The sequence below is a fragment of the Lygodium microphyllum genome, chromosome 27 (genome assembly GCF_053477565.2).
Source record: "Lygodium microphyllum isolate KBCC chromosome 27, Lygodium_microphyllum_v1.1.10, whole genome shotgun sequence".
In the NCBI taxonomy this organism is placed as follows: Eukaryota; Viridiplantae; Streptophyta; class Polypodiopsida; order Schizaeales; family Lygodiaceae; genus Lygodium; species Lygodium microphyllum.
The window spans coordinates 71,851,604-71,874,376 of NC_141161.1; the positions used below are offsets into that span (position 1 = coordinate 71,851,604).

At 40.8% G+C, this 22,773-nt stretch overlaps 1 protein-coding gene across 1 annotated transcript in view; it reads right to left on the reverse strand.

Annotated features, from left to right (window-relative positions):
• Positions 1-14,679, reverse strand: part of LOC148012457 (protein ROOT HAIR DEFECTIVE 3-like) — a 61,115-nt gene extending 46,436 nt beyond the window's left edge. The window contains exons 1-2 of the mRNA XM_087669630.1: positions 14,461-14,679; positions 13,467-13,619 (exon numbers count right to left, since the gene is read on the reverse strand). Coding sequence (XP_087525756.1) covers positions 13,467-13,617 — 151 coding nt within the window. The 5' untranslated portion in view covers positions 13,618-13,619; positions 14,461-14,679. The remainder of the gene's footprint in view (positions 1-13,466; positions 13,620-14,460) is intronic.
• Positions 14,680-22,773: the final 8,094 nt, after the last annotated feature.

The window sequence follows — 22,773 nt, forward strand, 5'->3', positions numbered from 1 at the left end:
GAGAGGAAACACAACCAAACCATGAGCACAGACTGCAAAAAGCAAGAGTTCACATGCAGTATAACCCATATCAAAATAAGCCTAAATCTGCTGCACAAAGTCAAAAAATCAATTGGAATCTGCTAGAAACAGCAAAAACGGCCTGTTCTGCCAGTCGCCCAGCCCAAAATAGTGCTGTAAACAGTAAAACGCACGTCGCACACTGCCTAAACAAGTGTAGGGAACTATCGCTAGCAGCCTGATGAGGAAAACACAAGCAACAAGAGGTGTTGAACAGGCAGGCAATGCAGATGCTGATCAAAACACAGAGTATGGAAGCCAAAATCTGGTCGCAATCAAGTTAACAGCAGTCGCCAAGGCAGCAAAGGGGTAAATCAGTCCTGAAATCAACAACATAACACAGCACAAAGTGTGCACAACCTGAAATCTAATACCATGTCAAAAGTGGTGCAACAATGTAAGCATAAACAACATGCTGAAATAAACTGCTGAAACACAAGACAAGAGAAAGAATGAATGAATGAACACAAATACAGATGAGAACTAAGATGTATGCCCGGGAAACGAAATCAATATCGAACACGAGACAGCAGCATACAACAATGAATCACTGGCTGTGTGGGCACCCTCGCACTGGCTCCTCTCCCCCCAGAAGAATCCACAAATGATGGCTGAAGTACAAAAGAGGAGGAGCCCCAACAATATATAGGCATAAAATGGGGGGAGCAATAAATGCAGTCGGCCAGCATTTAATGCTGGTCAGCCAGGATTGAATGCTCCCCAGCCCTAGACAGCACTCGAAAAAATGCCAGATAAATACTACATAAAATGTTGTAGCCTCTACAGCATAGACTCGCACCTGAGCTGACTAATCTACTAACATGGGCTTACACACCGATCACAAATTCACAACGTGGAGACATCATTGGCATAGTAGAGAAGAGATGGGCATGAATGCATAATCCCATCCATGAATTTGCAACACTATTACATCCAATCTACAAGTCTCCAGCAATCATGGATGATAGAGAGCTACATTCTAACCAGCTTGCATATGTCACTCATGTGGTCCCTGCGGATGACCACAACACAATTCTAGAGAAGCTTATATGCTATATGAATCAAAGAAGTCATGTATGTGGCTTTTGTTTCTCCCACTTGTTGGAGAAGAGAGTCACTTGTGAAGCCTCTCTTTTGGTGGCAAGTCATTGTTTGTTGGACTTGCTCATGGAGGACATTGGGAAGGTCAAATGGGTGAAGAGGGTGGAACATAAGGCTACATCAATTGTCACCTTCTTCACGGTGAAGGTGAAGGTGCTTGCGATGTATCGCAAGCATAGCATGCTTGAGTTGAAGAAGCCTTCTTCAACTCGCTTTGCTTATATGAGGTGGTTGTTGGAGCACCTTTATGATGTGCACTCTCTGCCTTACACAAACGGTTGTGCCCACTCTATGGAATGAGTGGCATGAGCATGAGGCAAAAGAGGCAAAAGAGGCAAAAGCCATGCAATGTTTGTGCCTTGATCAACAGTTCTGGCAGAGAGTCCATGGAATCATGATAGTTGTGACTCCCTTTTATAGGATGTTATGTACAAGTAATTGCGAGGGGTCCACCATGGTCCTTCTCATTCACTTCTTTAGAGCAATACTGGTGGAGGTGCGGGCTTACACGCTTATCACGGAGTCAAAACAAGCACACATCATTGACATAGAAGAGAAGAGATGGACGTGGATACATAAGCCCATCCATGGATTTACAACACTATTACATTTGGCCTACAAGTCTCTAGCAATCATGGATGATAGATGTTAGCAAATTAGTCAACTCATGGTTGAGTCTAGACTTGTGGTTCAGTAGGCTAGGCACATAGATTATTTAGGCATTTTATTTGTCATTATTTATTGAGGTTTGGGCATTATTTACAGTCAGTCGGCCAGCATTTAATGCTGGCCAACCTGTCATATTGTAGACATTTATTTTGGCCTGTATATTGTCTGGCTCTCTCCTCCACTTATTTATTCATCACTGGGCAATCCTTGGAAAGAGGGACCAGGTGCCAGTGCCTCCACAGCCGGTGACTCACATTGTATCTGTATTGTCTCATGTCTTGGTGTATGGATTCCATTTCCCGAGTATACATCTGAGTTCTCATCTGTATTGTGTTATCTTTTTCTTTTCTTTTGTCTTGTGTTCAGCAGTTTATTTCAGCATGTTGTTTATGCTTCCATTGTTGCACCACTTCTGACATGGTATCAGATTTCAAGATTTGTGCTCCTGCTGTGTTTTTTTCTTGCTGATTTCAGGACTATTTTCACCCTTGCTGATCATGCGGCTGCTGCTCCATACAGGCGACCTGTTTGACCTGCGTTTTCTGCAGATTTATCATCGCCTGCTGTCCAACACCTCCTACTGCCTGTGTTTTCATCATCAGGCTGCTGGCGACACTTCCCTACACCTGTTTATGCAGTGTGCCGCCCATGTTTTGTTGTTTTCAGCACCATTTTGGGCTGGATGACTAGCAAAACAGGCCGTTTTCGCTGTTTCTGGCAGATTTGAACTGATTTTTTAACTTTGAGCAGCAAATTTTGGCTTCTTGTGAACTCTTGCTTTTTGCAATCTGTGCTCGTGGATACGCTACATGGAGATTCCCGTGAGGCTTTTGCAGCTTCAAAGATGGGTTTGAAGACAACGAAGTTGAAGGCCCAGTGTTACCACTGTGGCAAGGAAGGTCATTTAAGGAAGGACTGCAAAGAGTTAGCGGCTTCCAAGAAGAAAAAGGAGCAAAAGATGAAGCGGGATGTGGACTCCTCTAACGAGTCATCATCTGCCTCAGATTTCGATTCGGATCCTCTGGCCAAGGCGAAGTCCAAGGCGCGGACGGGATCCTCTTCTTCAGATCGTGGGAAGGGCTTAGTGGCCCCTTCCTTAGCTCCTTTCTAGTGGTGGTGATGAGGTCATCCCTCACGACTCTCCAATGACAAAGAGGGAGTGTGAGAGGGTGGTGAGATGGGGCAGTCGCACCTCATCTATATTTCTATACAGATGCATAGGATCCAGAGAGGGACATCCCTAACGCATCAACCGAAGTCTGGCAGGTACAAATCCTGGAGCTAGGATTGACATCCAGGTTCATGATGGGCTGGTTACTTGACACAGAGCGGGTGGCTTTTGTCTGGAGCTCACATGAGGGAACATTTTGGTGGTCTTGCCAAAGATAGGGAATCCATGGTCATTTTTGCACTACGGCATTGGTGACAGGATGGTCACGTATGCTACATCACGAGCATTGTTGACAAACATTGAGAGCAACTATAATCTTCTCTATCTTCACGAGCTCGTACGATCGACATCGACATCAGGTTCTCTCCGAGGCACCTTGGTGGTGGCTTGCGCACCCACTACTTGGGTATCCATGGTTCTACTCTGGTGGACATTATTGTACGTACTATGATGCGACATTATCATTGTATATTGTATTGTATCAGATCACCCATGATCTGAGAGAGGGTGTTAGCAGATTAGTCAGCTCATGGTTGAGTCTGGACTTGTGGTTCAGTAGGCTGGGCACATAGATTAGTCAGATCATGGTTGAGTTTAGACTTGTGGTTCAATAGGCTGGGCACATAGATTATTTAGGCATTTTATTTGTCATTATTTATTAAGGTTTGGACATTATTTGCAGCTAGTCGGCCAACATTTAATGTTGGCCGACCTGTCATATTGTAGGCATTTATTTTGGCCTATATATTGTCTGGCTCTCTCCTCCACTTATTCATTCATCACTGGACAATCCTTGGAGAGAGGGAGCAGGTGTCAATGCCTCCACGGCCGGTGACTCACATTGTATCTGTACTGTCTCATGTCTTGGTATATGGATTCCATTTCCTGAGTATACATCTGAGCTCTCATATGTATTGTGTTATCTTTTTCTTTTCTTTTGTCTTGTGTTCAACAATTTATTTCAGCATGTTGTTTATGCTTCCATTGCTGGACCACTTATGACAATAGAGAGCTGCATTCTGACTAACTTGCATATCTCACTTGTGTGGTCCCCTAGATGACCACAACACAGTTCTAGAGGAACTTGGATGCTATGCGGATCAAAGAGGGCATGTGGCTTTTGCTTCTCCCACTTGTGATGAGATGCTCTAAATACAAAAACACAATACCAATCATACGACAAAGCACAAACTAATAACACAGAACACAGTTAGGGTTAGGGTAACTCAAAGACAATGAATACAGATAATAAGAAAATGAATGATTGCTAAATATACAATGCTCATGCAACAAACACACTATGCAAAGAGTAAATATTGTACCAACAAACTCCTGTATCTCGAGGATTAGGGCAAGGGTAATGAGCTAGAGATGTGTGTCATACTCCGAACAGATCCCAAAACGCAGCAAGGCAACCTTTGGATGTCGAACACCAACAAACGCAGCCAAGGAAGGCTAGATCTGATGCAAACGCAGCCAAGGAAGGCTAGATCTGATGCAAACGACAGTGCAAGAGTTATGGACAAAACTCGCATCTGATGCCTCTAAAGAGACGATATGGGTCTCTGCAAACCAATCAAACAAGCCCTCTGGTGAGAAGGATGTCAACTATGATGACTAACTAGTAGCAATGTGAGACTGAGCTTTCCATGGCCCTTGAGATTGGTTGCCACCACCCTGCTTCCCTCGTTGGGGGTTACCCTACTGGGGCACAGGGGTCTAAGACTTGGATTTTGGCTATGTGCCTCTTGCCTTTGATCAACACTCGTCGTCCCAGCCTTCTAACAATGTTGACAATATCTTTTCTTCTTAGGTACATTTTGCCACCTTGGTTTAAGAGAGGACTGGTTATTCCCTTGGGTCTCACTAGATGAGGCTTGAGTGCAATTTTGATGTTTCTTACTCTTCCCTTGTTGTCCCTTCTAAGAAGTGGCAACACGAGCCCCTGCTACAAGAGATGCCCCATGAAACGGATCAAATAGCCTAACACAATGCAAGAGCTAACACTCAAATTCAAAGAATATGGACATAGTGGGGTATGAGATGGCCTGCTGCACAAAGTTGAAGTATTTCCTTGGCAACTTATTTAGAAACAACGTGACTTGGTCATCAAGGCACTTATAAACCCCTGTCGTAGAGAACTCAACAAGGAGTCATCGATACTCAAACAACTTGACCTTAAGGTCATCCTTCTCATTAATGGTGAAAATATGAAGCTCGTGATCAAGATTAATGCGACGGATCCTATCTGAGCCACATAGCGATCAGTCAAGTGTGCCCAATTCTCAAACACTAAGTCAAAATATTGAAGCTGAGAACGAAACTCAAGTAGTAATCCCTGCATCAACTCAACTATAGTGGAGGCATGACAAGTTTTCCATGGCAAATGACCTCATATGGAACAAGTACGGGATCGACTTGGGGTTCCAACCCCTACACAAGTCTAAGGCATGCCTCATCAAATTAGATCAAGTGGTGCAGTTAGACCGGTTGAAATGAGTCTTGTCATTGAATGAATTCTTGACAAATGCAGAGCTAGAACCATGAAATATTGGTGGAGGTGAATAAATGTGATATGGCGGAGAATAAGATGGTGGAGAATAAGAAGGGGAATAAGAAATAGGGTAGGCAAAAATAGGCTACTGATATCCAATAAGTGCCAATTGCTACAAAGGCAAACGACCTCATATGGAACAAGTACGAGATCGACTTGGGATTCCAACCCTTACACAAGATCCCATAGGTTCTAGGAATCTAAGGCATACCTCATCAAATTAGACCAAGTGGTGTAGTTAGACCCATTGAAATGAGTCTTGTCATTGAATGAATTCTTGACAAATGAAGAGCTAGAGCCATGAGGTGTTAGTCACAAAGATTCGCAATTGTCTTAGCACACGACAATCAGAAGCTAGTCTATTGCCGCACTAACTTGCGCATGATGAAGGCCATGATGACCATGGGTAGTCCAAAGTAGGTAAACACTAATTATTTTGGTTAAGTCAAATTTAAATTTGTTGTTTTTAATTTTATACAAGTTAACAATTTAGTATTTATAATCTTATTTCAAGTTATATGCATTGTATAGATGAATGTTGATACATTCAAGTTGACGTGCGACACTTTTTCAAGTGTACACCAGGAGGTTGATGTGGAATAGATCTTTGAGGAGCCCCAAAGAGAGCTCATAGCAACAAACACTCATGACACCCGCAATCAACGTACTCATCACTGAAGAGTTCGAGTTCAAGTTGCAACAGTTGCTAGCAAGGACATGGTCATTTGGCGCCCTTCAAGATCGACAAGGGTTGGCTAGAGTGGTTTGCAAACATATGTAATGCAAGGCTCTAGTAGCTCTCATCCCGCACCTGATGATGAAGGCCATGATGACCATAGGTAGTCCAAAGTAGGTAAACACTGATTGTTTTGGTTAAGTCAAATTTAAATTTGTTGTTTTTAATTTTATACAAGTTAACAATTTAGTATTTATAATCTTATTTCAAGTTATATGCATTGTATAGATGAATGTTGATACAGATCTTTGAGGAGCTCTAAAGAGAGCTCATAGTAGCAAACACTCATGACACCCGCAATACTCATCGATGAGGAGTTCGAGTTCAAATTGCAACAGTTGCTAGCAAGGGCATGGTCATTTGGCGCCCTTCAAGATCGACAAGGGTTGGCTAGAGTGGTTTGCAAACATATGTAATGCAAGGCTCTAGTAGCTCTCATCCCGCACTTGATGATAGCATTCCTCCCTTGCCTACAGTTACACAACCATTCCCTAGGAAGCCATCATTTGATGATGATGGTAACCTCATTAGTAAGGATGAGTATGAGAGTGTCTCATCATCTAGTGTCAAGGAGTCATCTTTAGACTCTCTTAATGAGCGCTCTGATGATGATTATGATATATAATATATCATTGATGATTGTATCCAAATTGACAGATTCCACTCCCGACTCTTCAATCCATTGTGACTCATCTGACTCTAGACTCCTATGATAATTGTATGATGTATCATATATAATCATTGATCTCATTTTGTAATGGCATTGATGTAGTCTATCTTCACTTTAAACATGTGTCTTATCATTTACAATTTTTTTTTTAATTAAGGGGTTTTTTGTACTAATATCCTATCGTACCTTATAAAACCATATTTTACCATATTATATCATACCTACCATATCTAATAACCATACCGTATCATACCTACCATATCTGACAACCCTAATGCATACTCCATATAGCGTTGATCACGAGGAAAAATGCTACTAGTAATGCATACAACATATGGAAAAATGTATCTTAATATGGCCAATACTACGCCAATTTCCATGCACAGTCACATTGCAATGGTTCAAAGTATGCAAACGAGAATGTTTCCTTATGCATTTGGTGCTTCTAGCATGCTAGGTACACATGAGGGGCTAGTCAATTGGATACAATATTGCATATTAGTTAAGTTGGAATTGCAACAATGTAAAAGTATAAAGCATTGCAATGCTTAAGGTGAAGAAAGGCCTATAACCTAGTGGAGGTTTGAGACAAGTTAGAGATAAAGTTTTGTCATGATTTACAACTAGTTCCAAGGACAACAGCATGTTAGTAAATACCATTGATAATTTCAACTATGGCTTATGCTGAGAATATGCTTTGCTATGGTTGTAGAGTCGGAACAATTGAGAAACATGAGTTACGAATACATCCAATGGGTTTCTAGCAACAATTCCGGACGGTATTTCAGATTTATATAATGTTTATACTAGCTGAAAATATTCAACAAGATTTGGGGCATGTAGCATGGTTGGACAATAGTGGCTAATGTTGCAACTATGATGCCTTATGAAACTTCCAGTGTAGTAAGCTTTTCCTTTGGTACAATGAGTGTAATTGAGGACAATTGCAAGGTTTTCAAAAGGAGGTCTGTCATGGGGACGTGAATTTTAGGATGCTTTAATCTTACCGACAACATTTGATTAAGATATTAATCAAATGTGCAAGGTTATTTACCATATGCAATACACATGGCAGTTATTTCATAGTAACAAGCCAAGGACCCCAAGGATACAATGGGTGTCAAAGGCAAAAGTTGTAATAAGTTATGTCTAACAAGTAATAGGTAGTATCGAGTATCAAATTTTGACCTGGACCAATTTATTGGCCACTAATATCAATGGTGATATTAGAAACTAGGCATTAATTAGTTAATTAATGTCTAGTCTCTAGGGATTAATAACTGCTCAAGGATACTTGAAAGACAAATTGGCATCGCCAAATTAATTATTGGCTTGTAAAATTATTATTTTTTTAACATTAGAATAATTATTAAATTAATTTTCAAATTAATCAGCTGAATAATGCTAAAAAATGAGATTAGAAGACCATCACTTAACAAAGCTTACCCATGCAAGTGAAAAAAACGTTTTAAGGGGCTAGTGAATTCTATTTTCGACCATTGTAAGAGAGCAAGGAGATGTTGCTGATGTGATTTGCAGCCATGATAGACCAGTCCTACAGCAAGTGACAACAATTTAAAACCCTCCAAGAGCAGATGACAAAATTCCAAATTTTTTCTAGTGCATGTGACAACATGCAAGAGGAAGCAACAATCTTTTTGGTGGTCCTAAGTTGTAGGTGACAACTTCCATGGTCGTTTGAGCAGGGCAACAACAATTTTTCAGTATTTTTCATTATGAAACTCTGAAATTTCTCTCTTTACAGTATTCTCTCTCATTTCCCAACCATTTCTCAAGTTATCTCAACATTTTTCAACAATTTTGAGCCATTAGAGAAAGAGATTTCCATCGATCTCTACTGTAAACCCTAATTTACAACAAAAATTAAGGGGATTGACAGCCACCTCAAGATGCGTGCTCAAAATTAAGAGCCTAGCACTTGAATCCCAACAGCTAAAGTTCAAGAATTTCAAGGAGATTCAAAAGGCCAACCAACCAATATCAAATTTGGGATAGAATTTATCTTCCAAGAAGCAAGGTGAAAGCCAATCCCCAAGAAAACCAAGGGGCAAATTGGTTTGAAGGCTTGATAGTCAATTTTAACAGCAAGAGGCACTTGGATTAGCAAAGGTCAAAGAATCTCCGTTGTACTCCATCCATTTGCAATAAAAGTTAAAGAAATATCTGCAAGGGGCGCTAATTTTGAAGCCAACATACTATCCAATGTCCAAGATTGTATCATTAAGTATACATTTGAATTTTTTGTATTCGTTAATTGTTGTAATTAAATGCTTAATTAGGTTATTTGCCACCCTATCCAAGGAGAAAGATTAACTTCAATCTGAGTTTGGAGATTGTTCATCACCATGGTATCAAAAGTGGAGCAGCGGTGGAAGCATAAACATATGCTAAAATAAACTGCTGAAACACGAGACAAAAAGAAAAAAAAAGAACACGATACAGATGAGAACTCAGATGTATGCACGGAAAATGGAATCCATATATCTGAACACGACACAATCGCATACAATAGTGAGTCACTGGCTCCGTGGGCACTGGCACTGGCACTGGCTCCTCTCTCGACAGGGTCTGCAGATGATAAAGATGATGATGATGACGATGATGACTGAGGAGGAGCCACTGAGTATATATAGACTGAAAAGTGGAGAGCAATAAATGCTGGTCGGATAGCATTAATGCTAGCCGACTGGTACATAAAATGCTCCACTGGCATAAAATGCCACACTAGAAAATACCTAAAATTCCTAATAAAAATGCCCAGCCTAGATCAAGCTCAAACTCACACATGAGCTGACAAATCCTCTGCTAACATCCTCTCTCAGATCACGAGTGATCTGATACAATACAATAGGATAATGAAAAGGGATCAGAAACTATACAACATAGAACCATGGATACCCAAGCAGTGGGTAATCAAGCCACCACCAAGGTGCCTCAGAGAGAACCTGATGTCGATGTCGATCGTACCAAACACCTAAAAATAAAGAAGATCATAGCATGTCTCTATATCCATCACCAATGTCTCGCACTAGCATACAAGACCATCCTGTCAAAAATGCCCCTGAATATAGGTGACCATGGATTCCTCGCCTTTGACCAGACCGCCAAAGTGTCCCCTCATGTGACCTCCAAACGAAAGCCTCCCACTCTCGGTCATATAACCAGCTCAGCATGAACCTAGATGTCAATCCCAACTCTAGGATTTGATTCCGCCAAACTGAAGTCGATGCGTCAGGGACGTCCCTCTCTGGAACCTATGCACCGGTATAAAAGTATAGATGAGACGCGGCTGTCCCATCTGAACACCCGCTCACACTCCCTCTCTGGCACAAGATTCGTGAGGGATGACCTCATCACCACCACTAGAAAGCAGCCGAGGAAGGGGCCACCAAGCCCTTCCCGCGATCCGAGGAAGAGAATCCCTTCCGCGCCTTGGACTTTACCTTGGTCGGAGGATCTGAGTCGGAGTCTGATGAAGGAGAGGACTCATCGGTAGAGTCAACATCCTGCTTCGTCTTCTGCTCCTTCTTCCTGGAAGCCGCTAACGTCTTGCAGTCCTTCCGCAAATGTTCCTTCTTGCCACAATGGTAACACTGGGCCTTCGACTTCTTCTTCCCGTTACCCCTCTCTGAAGCTACATAAGCCTCGCCTCCATAATGTGCCAGAAGTCGGCCCTGTAATCTCAAGGATGTCTCATGCTCAAGAAGCATCGAGGTCATATGTATAAAACTGACAAGAGTCGATGATGTCTGCGCCCGCAAAGCATTGGCCACTCCATCAAACTCCGGGGGAAGCTTGTAGAGAACCGTCCGACGAGATACGCCTTAGAAAGAGCAGATTGCATGTGCCGAAGATGGTCTTGTATCTGCGCAACACAAAGAAGAAAAAACTGAATAGTATCTTTCGGCTCAAACTTCATCTGCTGGAGCTGGCCATAAAGTGTGACTGCCCGCATGGTGAAAGGTGCCTCGTACATCTGCTGCAACTTCTGTCATACTTCAAGAGATTTCCTACAGGAGATAACCACCACTAAGACCGCTTTAGAAATACACCGAAGCAACGCCGAGTAAGCACAAGCATCGTCTGAGTCCCATGTGAGCACCACTTCCTCATGGTTATCCTCATCAAAGTCTTCAGGAAGAGGAAAAGGACGGAGAGGTCGAGTAATAGCTCCACAAACGATGTACCATAACCGCTTCTGCACAAACCAAGCTTTCATGACAGCACTCCATGTGAGATAATCAGGTCCATGTAACTTATCATCAGTGGAAGTACACGGAGGAGCCATATGGAGAGGATAAGAAGAGAAGTAGAGAAGAGATGGAATTGAGAGAGGAAACACAGCCAAAACACAAGCACAAACTGCAGAAAATGAGAGTTCACATGCAATATAACCCAAAATCTGATCAATAGAAGACAAAATCTGCTGCAAAAAGTCAAAAAATCAATCAAAAACTGCCAAAAACAGCAAAACGGCCTGAATTAATAGTCACTCAGCCATGAGAGATGCTGAATCAGCAAAACACAGGGCTATAAACTGGAGGAAAACAGGTAGAAAACTGTCGCCAGCAGCTGCAGATGAAAAACGCAAGCAGCATAAGGTGCATAGGCAGCAGACGATGGCAAAACTGCAAAAAACGCAAGCTGAAAACAGCCCCAAAACAGGTCGCCTGGCTGCGACAACAGTCGTCTGATCAGCAAGGGTACAAAACAGTCTTGAAATCAGCAATAAAACACAGCAGAAACACACATCCTGAAAACTGATACCATGTCAAAAGTGGAGCAACGGTGGAAGCATAAACATGTGCTGAAATAAACTGCTGAAACACGAGACAAAAAGAAAAGAAAAGAACACGATACAGATGAGAACTCAGATGTATGCACGGGAAATGGAATCCATATATCTGAACACGAGACAATTGCATACAACAGTGAGTCATTGGCTGCGTGGGCACTGGCACTGGCACTAGCTCCTCTCTCCACAGAGTCTGCAGATGGTGAAGATGATGATGATGATGATGACTGAGGAGGAGCCACTGAGTATATATAGGCTGAAAAGTGGGGAGCAATAAATGCTGGTCGAACAGCATTAATGCTGGCCGACTGGTGCATAAAATGCTCCACTGGCATAAAATGCCACACCAGAAAATACCTAAAATACCTAATAAAAATGCCCAGCCCAGATCAAGCTCAAACTTACACATGAGCTGACAAATACTCTGCTAACACATGGACAGCTTCGTACAAAGTTGGTTTTGGGACCAACCACCTGATACTATCCCAAGTGTGAAAACTAAGCTACGAGGCAAAGACCAAAAAAAACTGCCTGAACCTACCTCTCATTACAAGGTAGAAGCTTGAAAGCTTGCAATATTACTGATTGTCTACAGGGCCTGCTGACATCTAATATGTCACCCTCTATGGCATGCAACTCCCCTCTTGGACCAGGAGGTAACTGCTGATTCACAAGTATGCTGGTTTTACTTGTCATCCTTAGCCAGACTTGTCACAAATATTAGATAGTTGTAACAGCTAATTTGCCCACTAAGCACCCAGATGTGCATATAGAAAGATGAGAATTGTAGCTGGCAAGTCGGAACTCATGATGTGAAGTTCCAGTCCTACATACCACAGCTTAAAAGCACTTTCAGTTCACACTGGTAACTGGCAGTTTAAGTGCTAATTCTGATTTGGTAGATGTTAATTAGCAACACATTTGCAGACAGTGCTAATTTAGCAGCACTTGCAGTACATGGTGAGCAGTGCTGCAAACCTGATTGTAAATTGTACTTACACTTGCATTCTCTTCACTAATAGACATTGCTTTGAGTACTAATAGAGTGACACTTGAAACATGCAACTTGGCTTCCAGCTGTGGCCCTTACACCACTATTGCAGGACATGCAAGAACATGGTTTGTGCATAAGTGCTCAAATTTGTTTCTGACAAGCAGATTGCCCATTCGTCTACTTCCAGATCTCTGTTTGAGCACTGCAAGGGCTTTCCTAAACCTTGTAGTGGGACCACAAGAGCAATAGATGCAGAGGACATCAATTGCAATGGCTGGTAGCATGTAAAAGACTTCACACATCCAGCATTTTGAACTGTTCCTCAAAGCCAAATATGTGCTTGCAGTAGATAGTGTAAACTGATACATCAGATATGACATGTACCCTCAATTGACAGACCAGTCAAAACCTGCTGCATTACAGCACATACTCTGTATCTATATACAAGCTCCTTCAACAACAATATCACTTCTTCTTATATTTACTACTTAGTCATTCACTCACAAAAATTAAGAAATTACAGATGGTAATATTCATATCTTTTCTTTCAACAGTACTGAGCAGCATCCATCAAAGGGAAATATAAAAGCAGCTATCAATACTTTGGTTTCATTCGTAACTTTACATAGAAAAACTTCAAAGTTCCTCCACAATCAGGAATTTAGTACTTATTTCGTGTGCCTAATGTCACATACCACTACTTTGCGGGCCCATTATAGATACCACTGCATAAGATAGTCCACATTCCACTAATTTGACAGTTTTCACAAACTTGTCAAGATCTGGTTCATTAAAATTGCCTTGTCCATCAATAAGCTGAATTGAAGGTGTCTTTTCTCTAGCCATAACTGCATGCAAAAATCAAAAGATCAAACACCATACTCAGCTTGACTTTCTGCCACGAAGCAAACACCCAGATAAATGACAGCTGAACTACAAGGTATCTACAGTTGTAAAGCTTAGAGAAAACTGCATGCTTCTTCCCTCGACAGTAGATAGTGTTGAAACAAAAAGGAATAAAGCTGTTTTGCTTGATCCAATGCCAAATAAATCGCTCAGCTTTGCAAATCTGGACTAGGCCACACGTCTATGGCAGATATCCACCCCTACGTTTGGAGAATGCAAACACCATAAGGCACGTACGGGTCATCAATTGCCACTTAACCCCTGTCAACATTACGATCGCATTGCAGCAGCTTTTACTCCCTCTACAAGCACGGAGAGCTTCTCGAAAAAATAGCTGCCAGGCTCTCATCAAAACTATTTCACGGGCATCGATCAACTATGGCAAGGATCGGAAACATACTAATACAAGCTATCCTACGGCGAACAGAAAGCGTGAAGCGTCACTTTTAGCCCGGACGGATACCACTGGCCATCGTGCAGCTACAGTAGCCTTTAATTAAACAGCCGTTTGGCACATTGCCTTTTACATGAATCACTGGACCGGTATAAAGCAAATAATCTAATAGTCTCAGAACGTATTACAACAGCTCTCTAAAAGAAACAAGCAGATGCATGTTGTTTGTTCGATTCTCAAGAATGGTGCGTGCACCAAGGGCACTGATTTTCGTCTGCGCATTACCTGGCGGAAGCTTGGTGTATACCAAAATGGATGCGAAAATAGGCAGCTTGAGAAACGGAGAGAGAGAAAGAGAGGGACAGAGAGAAGCGAAGGAAAGCAAGTACCTGATCCGTTGTCTGCGGACGATCGGGTGGAAGGAAACCCTAGAGAGGATGATCTTCCGATATGGAAAGGAGGAGGAGAAAGGCAGGTCTGATCCTCTTCTTCGTCTTCTTATTCTTCTGCTTCTTCTTCCTCCGCTTCTTCTACCTCCTCTCTCCTCCTTGGCACCTGTAGGCTGTGTGTTTTAAAAAATGTACGGACCGAAAACACGAGAATTAACACAATTAAATCACAATATCGAGAGAATGGAGCTGGAGAGAGCTAAAATGATCCAATGAATTAAGGAAGCTTTTCAAACAAAACGTCGACAGTATTACGTGGAGCTTGCGTGGCACTCCCCTCTCTATTTTCTCAAAAAAGAATTTCTTTTTAAAAAAAACCAAAAGTCCTTTTGTGTCAGCTCTAGGGCTCACCGAAAGGTCTCCTTGTAATGCCTAACCTTGAAATTGAAAGCATTTGTTCTCTCCTCCACAGAGAAGAGAGAAGGAGGAATTTCTAATCGAAAAGTAAGGAAATTAAAAGGAAGAAGAGTATCTTTGGTGTTTTGCTTTTGACATACTTTTTCACACTAGCCTCAGCCATCGAACCATATGCTCATGCTCCTCAATAGAACATATATGTCACTCGATCTTTAGGTCACATCCACATCACTACAAACAATGAAAAGAAGCAGTGTCGCCTGAGTTTCAAGTAAATAGTACATCTCCGAGGAAAAAACTAAGAAGGTTTTAAATTTATTGGAAAAAGGCCAAACCTTATTATGCAAAAAGATTGAGGTTTGAGAAATGTTCTCACATTATGTTAAATCAAGCATTTCCTAATTTACAATGTCTAAGTTTCAAGTAAATAGTACATCTCAATGGAAAAACTTAGAAGGTCTAAAATTTATTCGAAAAGACCAAACCTTAATATGAAAAAAGATTGAGGTTTGTGCAATGTTCTTAGATTATATATTGAATCAAGCATCTCCTAATTCTACTCCAAATATGCAGTAGCATCTTTCCAAGCAAAGGAAGTATCTTTATCAAAGAGGATGAGGAAGTATAGCCCCATGGGTATACTTTAAGCCAACTAGGCTTCCAATAAAAGGTTAGGTAAGATGTGTGAGAGTTGAATTACATGTTGAAAGCGTTTAATTGAACGAGACTTGTCCAAATGACTTGTAGCTTTAGGTTGTTTTAAAGACTATTTGTGAAAGTGCAAAGAATTGAAAAATTAAAGCTTTACTAACAATAAACATCTATTGTCAAATGTGTAGGGATACATTTTTTAATATTCCTAACTAAGAAACATCATATATTTGCTCAGGTGTCCCTTGTCATGTTCATTGAAGAAAGTGTATGCCTCAAGTTTATGGAATGTATTAGAATACATGTCAATGTTTTCTCTCTATCAAATGTAATTTGCATTAAGTAAGATAGGATTAGGGGACTTCCTTAAAGTTCATTTCCTTGGAACTTTCATAATATGATGGACATGAAAAGTTGGTAGTCTTTTTTCACCAATCCTAATTTTCTTTTAAATAGTGTGTATTGCATGAGGAGTTTTGAAATATACATGCTTTCAAGGCACATTGATCCAAGCACATGCACAAAGCATGCATATGAATGCATTATTTCATTTATAGAAGTTATTACTTAATGGATACTAGACGCTCCACACCTAGGTTCTCCCTACACTTTGTGCTAGTGTTTTGCCTATGCTTCATGCTTCATCGAAGTTCACAACATCGATATTTGTAATATTTAGGGCACTTCATGTCCTAATGCACATCTCATTTGGCTTTACATATTTATAAACATGCTCTATAGACCATACGAACATATGAATGAAAAAAATGATTTTTAAATATGATTATAGTGTCCCAACCTTAGGACACAATTAGTAGAACTTAGGGTTAAATTTTTTGGGCTCAACATTTGGGAGAGAAGGGTTAGGGTTTTTAGGCCAAAATGCTATTGCATGAATATATTGATGAACACACTCTCTTTGCCTTAATCATTTATTTGTGGAAAAATGTTGTTGCTTAGGTGTAACATATATACTATGTACCAACAAGCAAGAGCCTATTTGCTGCTGGTGGGCCCATAATACGTCATGGGTGGGAGCCTGTCCTCTAGTGGGCCCTAGGGTTGTGGATGAGGGAGTTGATCACGTGGGATCAATGCTAGGAGCTTGTCAAAGACATTATTGTCGTTCACAACACTTTAAGAACCAAAAAAAAAAAAAAACTCCTTGTGGAAAGTTGCTTAAAGTCATGTATGATTTTTTAATGGATTGGTAAGAAGCTAGGATTTACCAATGTCCTAAGCGTTATAATCACTATGGTTCCCATGATTTCATCACCGTCCACATGTGATGATAACACTTGAAGCATGATCCATTTGCAAGTTTCAATGTTGTATTCAAATATGTGCTATAGCAATTTTTTTTGTAAACAAAATTATTCTAAACCTATCGATTGAACTCACCATGGCTTTAGTACTAACCAAATTAATAGGCTCTTATTGATTGCAAGCATTGTAGTGATTATCATATATAAGAATTCCTATATTACTCACAGAGATTGCAAAGTCGTTGCCAATTTGAATTCACCATGTTGTTTTAGACATGGTTTAGCATAGGATATCTGTGCCCTTGGCTAGCTACTTTTAGGTACTATTATGCAAGCATGTCTAGTTCAAAAGAATAATAATAAATAACGATAAGAAGATAGTGCAAAGAATAGAACTGAAGCCACAGTTTAGTCACACTTCAAAATGCTACTTGATTGTAACACATTTTTTTATATTAGCATTATGTAAAAAAACAAATCACCACTTACTTAAATTGGACTTCCCCCTAGAATTTTGGTCTTTTTAAGTATGATTAAGTATCATGAATATTTACTTTTTGTAGTTTAAATGAGATCTTAAGTCGATGCAAATCATAGCATATGAGAAAATTATGTATTTATTGTAACCCTTTTTTGGAGATAAACTCATACTTGAATGCTCCATCCCCCCTTCCCTGTCCTCGCCTCTGCCCAAATCATCAACCAAACGAAAATATAAATGGCATTGCTCCTATGCACAAATAAGATAACTCATTACCTTAATGAATAGTGGAGCTTGGGCACAATAGGACTCTCCTTCCCAATGACCCTACTACAAAGGAGGATTGACTAAGTGTTCAAGTTGGCAATAGCCCAAACTTCCACAAACACACGATGTAAATATAGGTGCTAAAACCAAGTGATGCACCCAGTATAACTTGAGCCCATGACTATATGATCATGAGCCCGAGTTTCAATTTGCTAGCCCACCATATTTATTGTGACTTTGCTTATGAGATCAACATCATAACATTCTTCTCAAGTTAAGCCACCTTGTCCACATTATTAGAAAGACATCAATCATATAAAGGGACAAAGTGGATGGTAATGAGTGGGAATGGTCCATGCACTAAGCAATAATCGGAAGTGAATTTATATTAGGTAATTTGGACTTCATACATTATGTGAAAGTGGTAGAATCTATTGCCCAACAATTTTCGCAACACAACCTTATATTGTGGTAGCCTTAACAAAAAGTGGAAGAAGTAGACATGATAATAATATGTCCTTGATAAATGCATATCATATTAAACTTAGAAAATGTTGATTATTCTTGTTGTATTCCCAAATATTCATGCGATGTAACTTGTCTCTCAATCCGTCCACTAGTTCTTAAGATGCAAGCAAGCATGTATGCATTAAATGAATATGTATCGCAATGGAGAGGAATTAAGATGTAGAGAGAATAAATATGTTGATTTTACCAAATTATGGGTACAATTAACAAAAAGTTGTCTCTCAGAGCATTGTAATTGCGTAACATGCAAGGGAGAAGGCTGTTATGGTGGGTAGAATATGAGATCAGTCATGGGACTAATGAAAAGAATACAAAGAATGACCATTGAACAAGCCAATCTACACTTAGATTCAGAAATTTTAGAGGCATTCAAAACCTTCTGTCAAATTTGCATGGCGCCATTGAGAAATGAACAAAATCACACGTTGTATATTAGAGCATTTCCTTTGAGCTAGCTTTTCATTTTCTCTTGTGCTAGTTTTGATGGTTGATAAGGAAAAGAATCAAGCTATTAAAAAGTGAAAAAGAAATAAAACTGTAAAGTGCCAGTAGCTAGGGTAAACTTCCCTTGAAGGACAAGATAGATCCCCTTAACCATTACTTTAGCATGCCCCTATAAGCAATGGTAACAAAGTACAACCCTTTATAGCTTTTTAGGTGACAATTATTTGCTTTGCCTACGTGATTCTTCTTTTGTTCACGTTAGTTAGGGTTTGCTTGATAGGTTTGTATTATTTTTGTACACTTACAAATAAAAGGACAATGGTCTCTTCTTTATTTGTTAGATAAATTTACAATCTATTCATTTCTTTACATGCTCAACAACAATAAGTTCTTTAAACTCTAACTTGAAATCATAAAATTGTGCTTTGATTTGGGATTTTGATTTCTAACTTTGGGACCAATCATAAGGGCTCCTATGCAAGTTTGGTACTGTTTGTGGGCCTTATGTGATAAATGAGACCACATGCTAGGCATGGCTCCATCAAAACGATTGTTTTCTCATTTGTGTTGTTAGTGCACAGAGTTTATTGTGGTGGAATGTTTCCATGTTTATGCTTGCATAGGTTTCCATTGACATAGGCCTTATAACTTGAACTTATGTGCTTCAAGAACTATGTATAATGCTCTTACAAGTTGGCAATGATGTAGCTTATTGCTTAGCTATAAACAAAATTTAACAGCAATTTATCATCCATCAAAAGTGACGATGAAGTATGCTACTTATTCCAACCACATGATTGTCTTTCTAAAGAAATTTGCAATTTGAATTTTTTGATTTTATATCCGCTCTTTTGGCCTCCATTAGAATCATGAAAGATCCTTTATGCACGGTCACTTAACTTAGAAATGCTTAATGCCTTGTAATAATGATAGAGTTGATTATATGAAACCTCTATTGATTGCACAATACATTTCAATGTATGTGGCCTACAAGATTGCATTATAGGTCAAACTTGTTAAAGGGGGTCATTGAGATAAGCATGTGTTGAGGCTCAAGGTTCATCAAATTAAGTTAGTTGCATATCAAGAATAATGGTTTTCATTCTATCAAATAATTAAGGCCAAGCAAATAAATAAGTTGGGAACACTACATAGTAAAGGGAAAAAGTAACAACATGTATTTGGACTATAATTAGTAACTAAAAAGAGTTTCAATGCTCCCTTTGCCTCTCAAATATAAACACATCTAGATAGCATCTTTCAACTCCATATGCATGCTCAACTAGACCATATCAAAGGGACATAAACTAATGCAACATGTTATATTTTAATGTGTGCTTTTGTGAAGGATTATCCAAATAAAGCAACCAATGGCAAGGAGAAATAGTCATGCTTTTGTACCTATGGATTTTAAATGGTTACATGATGTCTTTCCACCAATGGAGAACATTGAGGTTGACAATGATGATAAAACCTAATTTGATTAGACATTAGATGTAAATTTAATTGTAAAAAAATCCTCAAGACCATTAAGAAGTAATGCATACTACTTTTTATTCTTAACAAAGGAGTGTGTGCAAGGATGGAGCTTTTTTTGATAGCCCCCTATTTTTGTTCCACATAATCCACTTGTTCCATCCTTTGCTCCCACCACCTTGTTATCCTCTTTCCTTTCCTCATCCTTCTTCTCCTCCCTCCCTCCCTCCCCCCCCCCCCCCCCCTCTCTCTATCTTTCTCCACACACATACACACAGAGTTAACCCACCCCAAGTCAAGATGGTGGAGAAATGAAGGAAAAAGTGAAAAAAAGATGGAAAAAGAGCAACGACATGTAAGTGGCCTCTAAAGCTAAGCTGGGGCAAAAAGCACAATTTTAAATGAAAGGCACCTCAAAAAGCTCTAAAAACTCTTGTAAAAGAGCGCAAGGCTCCCTCATGTGCTAATTCTAAAATATTAGACGGGTGTAGGCTAGAGGCATAAGGCTAGAAGAGGGAAATAGAGAAAGGATCTTGCCACAACGGGAAGTCATGTAAAAAAGGGATCGGTGCCCATGGGATTTTAGGGCTTGTATATAAAGTTCAAAAAGTGAATGGAAGCTCATTCTTTGGGTGTGTGGCTAACAAGATTTCTCTTCTTCTTCTCTTCTTCTCTTCTCCTTGCTTGTGTGTGCTCTTAAGAGAGGGAGTTTGAGAGTGTGAGGGAGTGAGGGTATGGGAGTGAGGGATCAAGAGGGTGAAGCTCTTCACCATCTCCTCTTCTCTTCTTCTCTTCTCTTCTCTTCTCTTTTCTCACGTGTGCGGCTATGGTGGATGGAACTTGGAGATAGAGGAAGCTTGAGGATGCTTGAGCTAGAATCTAGGATCGTGGAGCTACCGGCGTGTGCAAGAGAGGAGGCAACTCATTTCAGCATCAACGTAAGCTCACTACACTCGTAGGATCGACGGTGTGTCGGCTAGGGGTCCGTGGGTCTTGGCGGTTGAGCTTAAGCTCCCTCTACATTTTGGCTCCATTGCCACGACCAACGAATTCAAGCTTGAGCACTTCCGCGCCTCATATCAAGCATCGAAGTAAGGGATTCATCCCCGAATCGGAGCTTGAGATAGGTAGGAAGTTGGGTTTTTTGATCTTCGAAGCAAGTAAGTATTTTGGGTTAATTTGTTTGTTTAATGATTGAAAAACATGGAGAAATCATTTCAGTTTTTTGCTTTCGATTCTTGTTGCATTTAGCGTAGATTAGGATTAGGAAATTGAATCGGAAAAGGGTAGGGTTTACCATTGCAAAACATGGCACAAATCATGCAAAAAATGGCAAAAAGATTGCTTGGGATGCTTAATGCCGGCAAGTAAGTGATTGGGAGCATCCAAATCTTACCTAGGAAGGGGTTTAAGAGCCAAGAGGCCAAGGGAGAGCTCATTTGCAACCCTTGCACAGAGAGAGAGAGAGAGAGAGAGAGAGAGAGAGAGAGAGAGAGAGAGAGAGAGAGAGAGAGAGAGAGAGAGAGAGAGAGAGAGAGAGAGAGAGAGAGAGAGAGAGAGAGAGAGAGAGAGAGAGAGAGAGAGAGAGAGAGAGAAAGAAAGAAGAATCGATTCGATCTTGTCGTTGAAGAGCCTACCGATCACTTCAGGTATATCAATCACTTTCCCTTGCACCCTAGTTGTGATCTGGAAGGTTGTGTGTGAAATGATTAGCTAAATCATCAATTTCGATCAAAATTGCCTCAGCGTTGCCTCGTCGTAGGCAACTCGGCCCATTCGAGCGGCCGTTTTCTTGGTCAAGTCCCAGAATCGGCCCTCAGCCCTTTGTCTTTCGGCCGACTTGGCCCGTCCAAGTGACATCACTTGGCCCCACTTACAAACTCAGCCCTCCGCCAACCATATCGCTCAGCCCCCTCGGCCCGTCTGAGGGACCCAATTCGGCCCTCAGACCACGTAAAACTCGGCACTCGGACAAACCTAATTCGGCCCTTGGCCCTTGTGCCTTGGCCCGTCCGAGTAGACTCCCTCGGCCCGTCTGAGTGACCTTGTCTGAGTGGATCTTTTCGACATGTCCGAGTCAGCACCTTGGCCCGTCCGAGTCCACCTTGTCCGAGTCATCCATTCGGCCCCCTTGGCTCATCGTCCAAGTCACCCACTCGGCCCCTACAATTTGAGCCAAGTGTGAAATTTTCCAAAATTTCCAGAAATTTGACGACCCAGCTAGAGCTCAATCGCACAACTTGTCGCAAGGCCTCCTGACGCTCAGAACTCAATTCTGGCGCAAGGAATAGGCAAAATCGTAAGGCGTAGCCGCTTACTAGCTTGCGTAGGCTGTCGCGAGACCTAGAGTCCTAGAGACAACCTGCTGAGCCATAAACCCTGACTGGAGCAAGGCAACATAGCAGGAAAGCTGAAACCCTGTCAAGATGGCTAAAGAATTGATCGACAAGCCTATCAAGCCCAAAACGAAGGGAGAGTGCGTAAGACGCTTAGATATTGTTTGTCACACTCACCTTGAATTTCCACACTTGAAGTACACTTAAGGAAAACTGAAAGCCTAATTGAGCACAATTGCATGGGAAGGAACACAAACACTGAGAGGAGATAAATTGAGGATTGTATTTAATAAGTCAAGGAACTCACTTAGATAAACAACTCAAGGAACCCACCATTAGGAGAAGACCCAAAGACATAGACAGACTATCGACACACAGAGTAGGACCAAGCACGCGGCGCCAAAGAGGTGGATTGACAAACTTACTCAACCTGATCGATAGCTTGGTG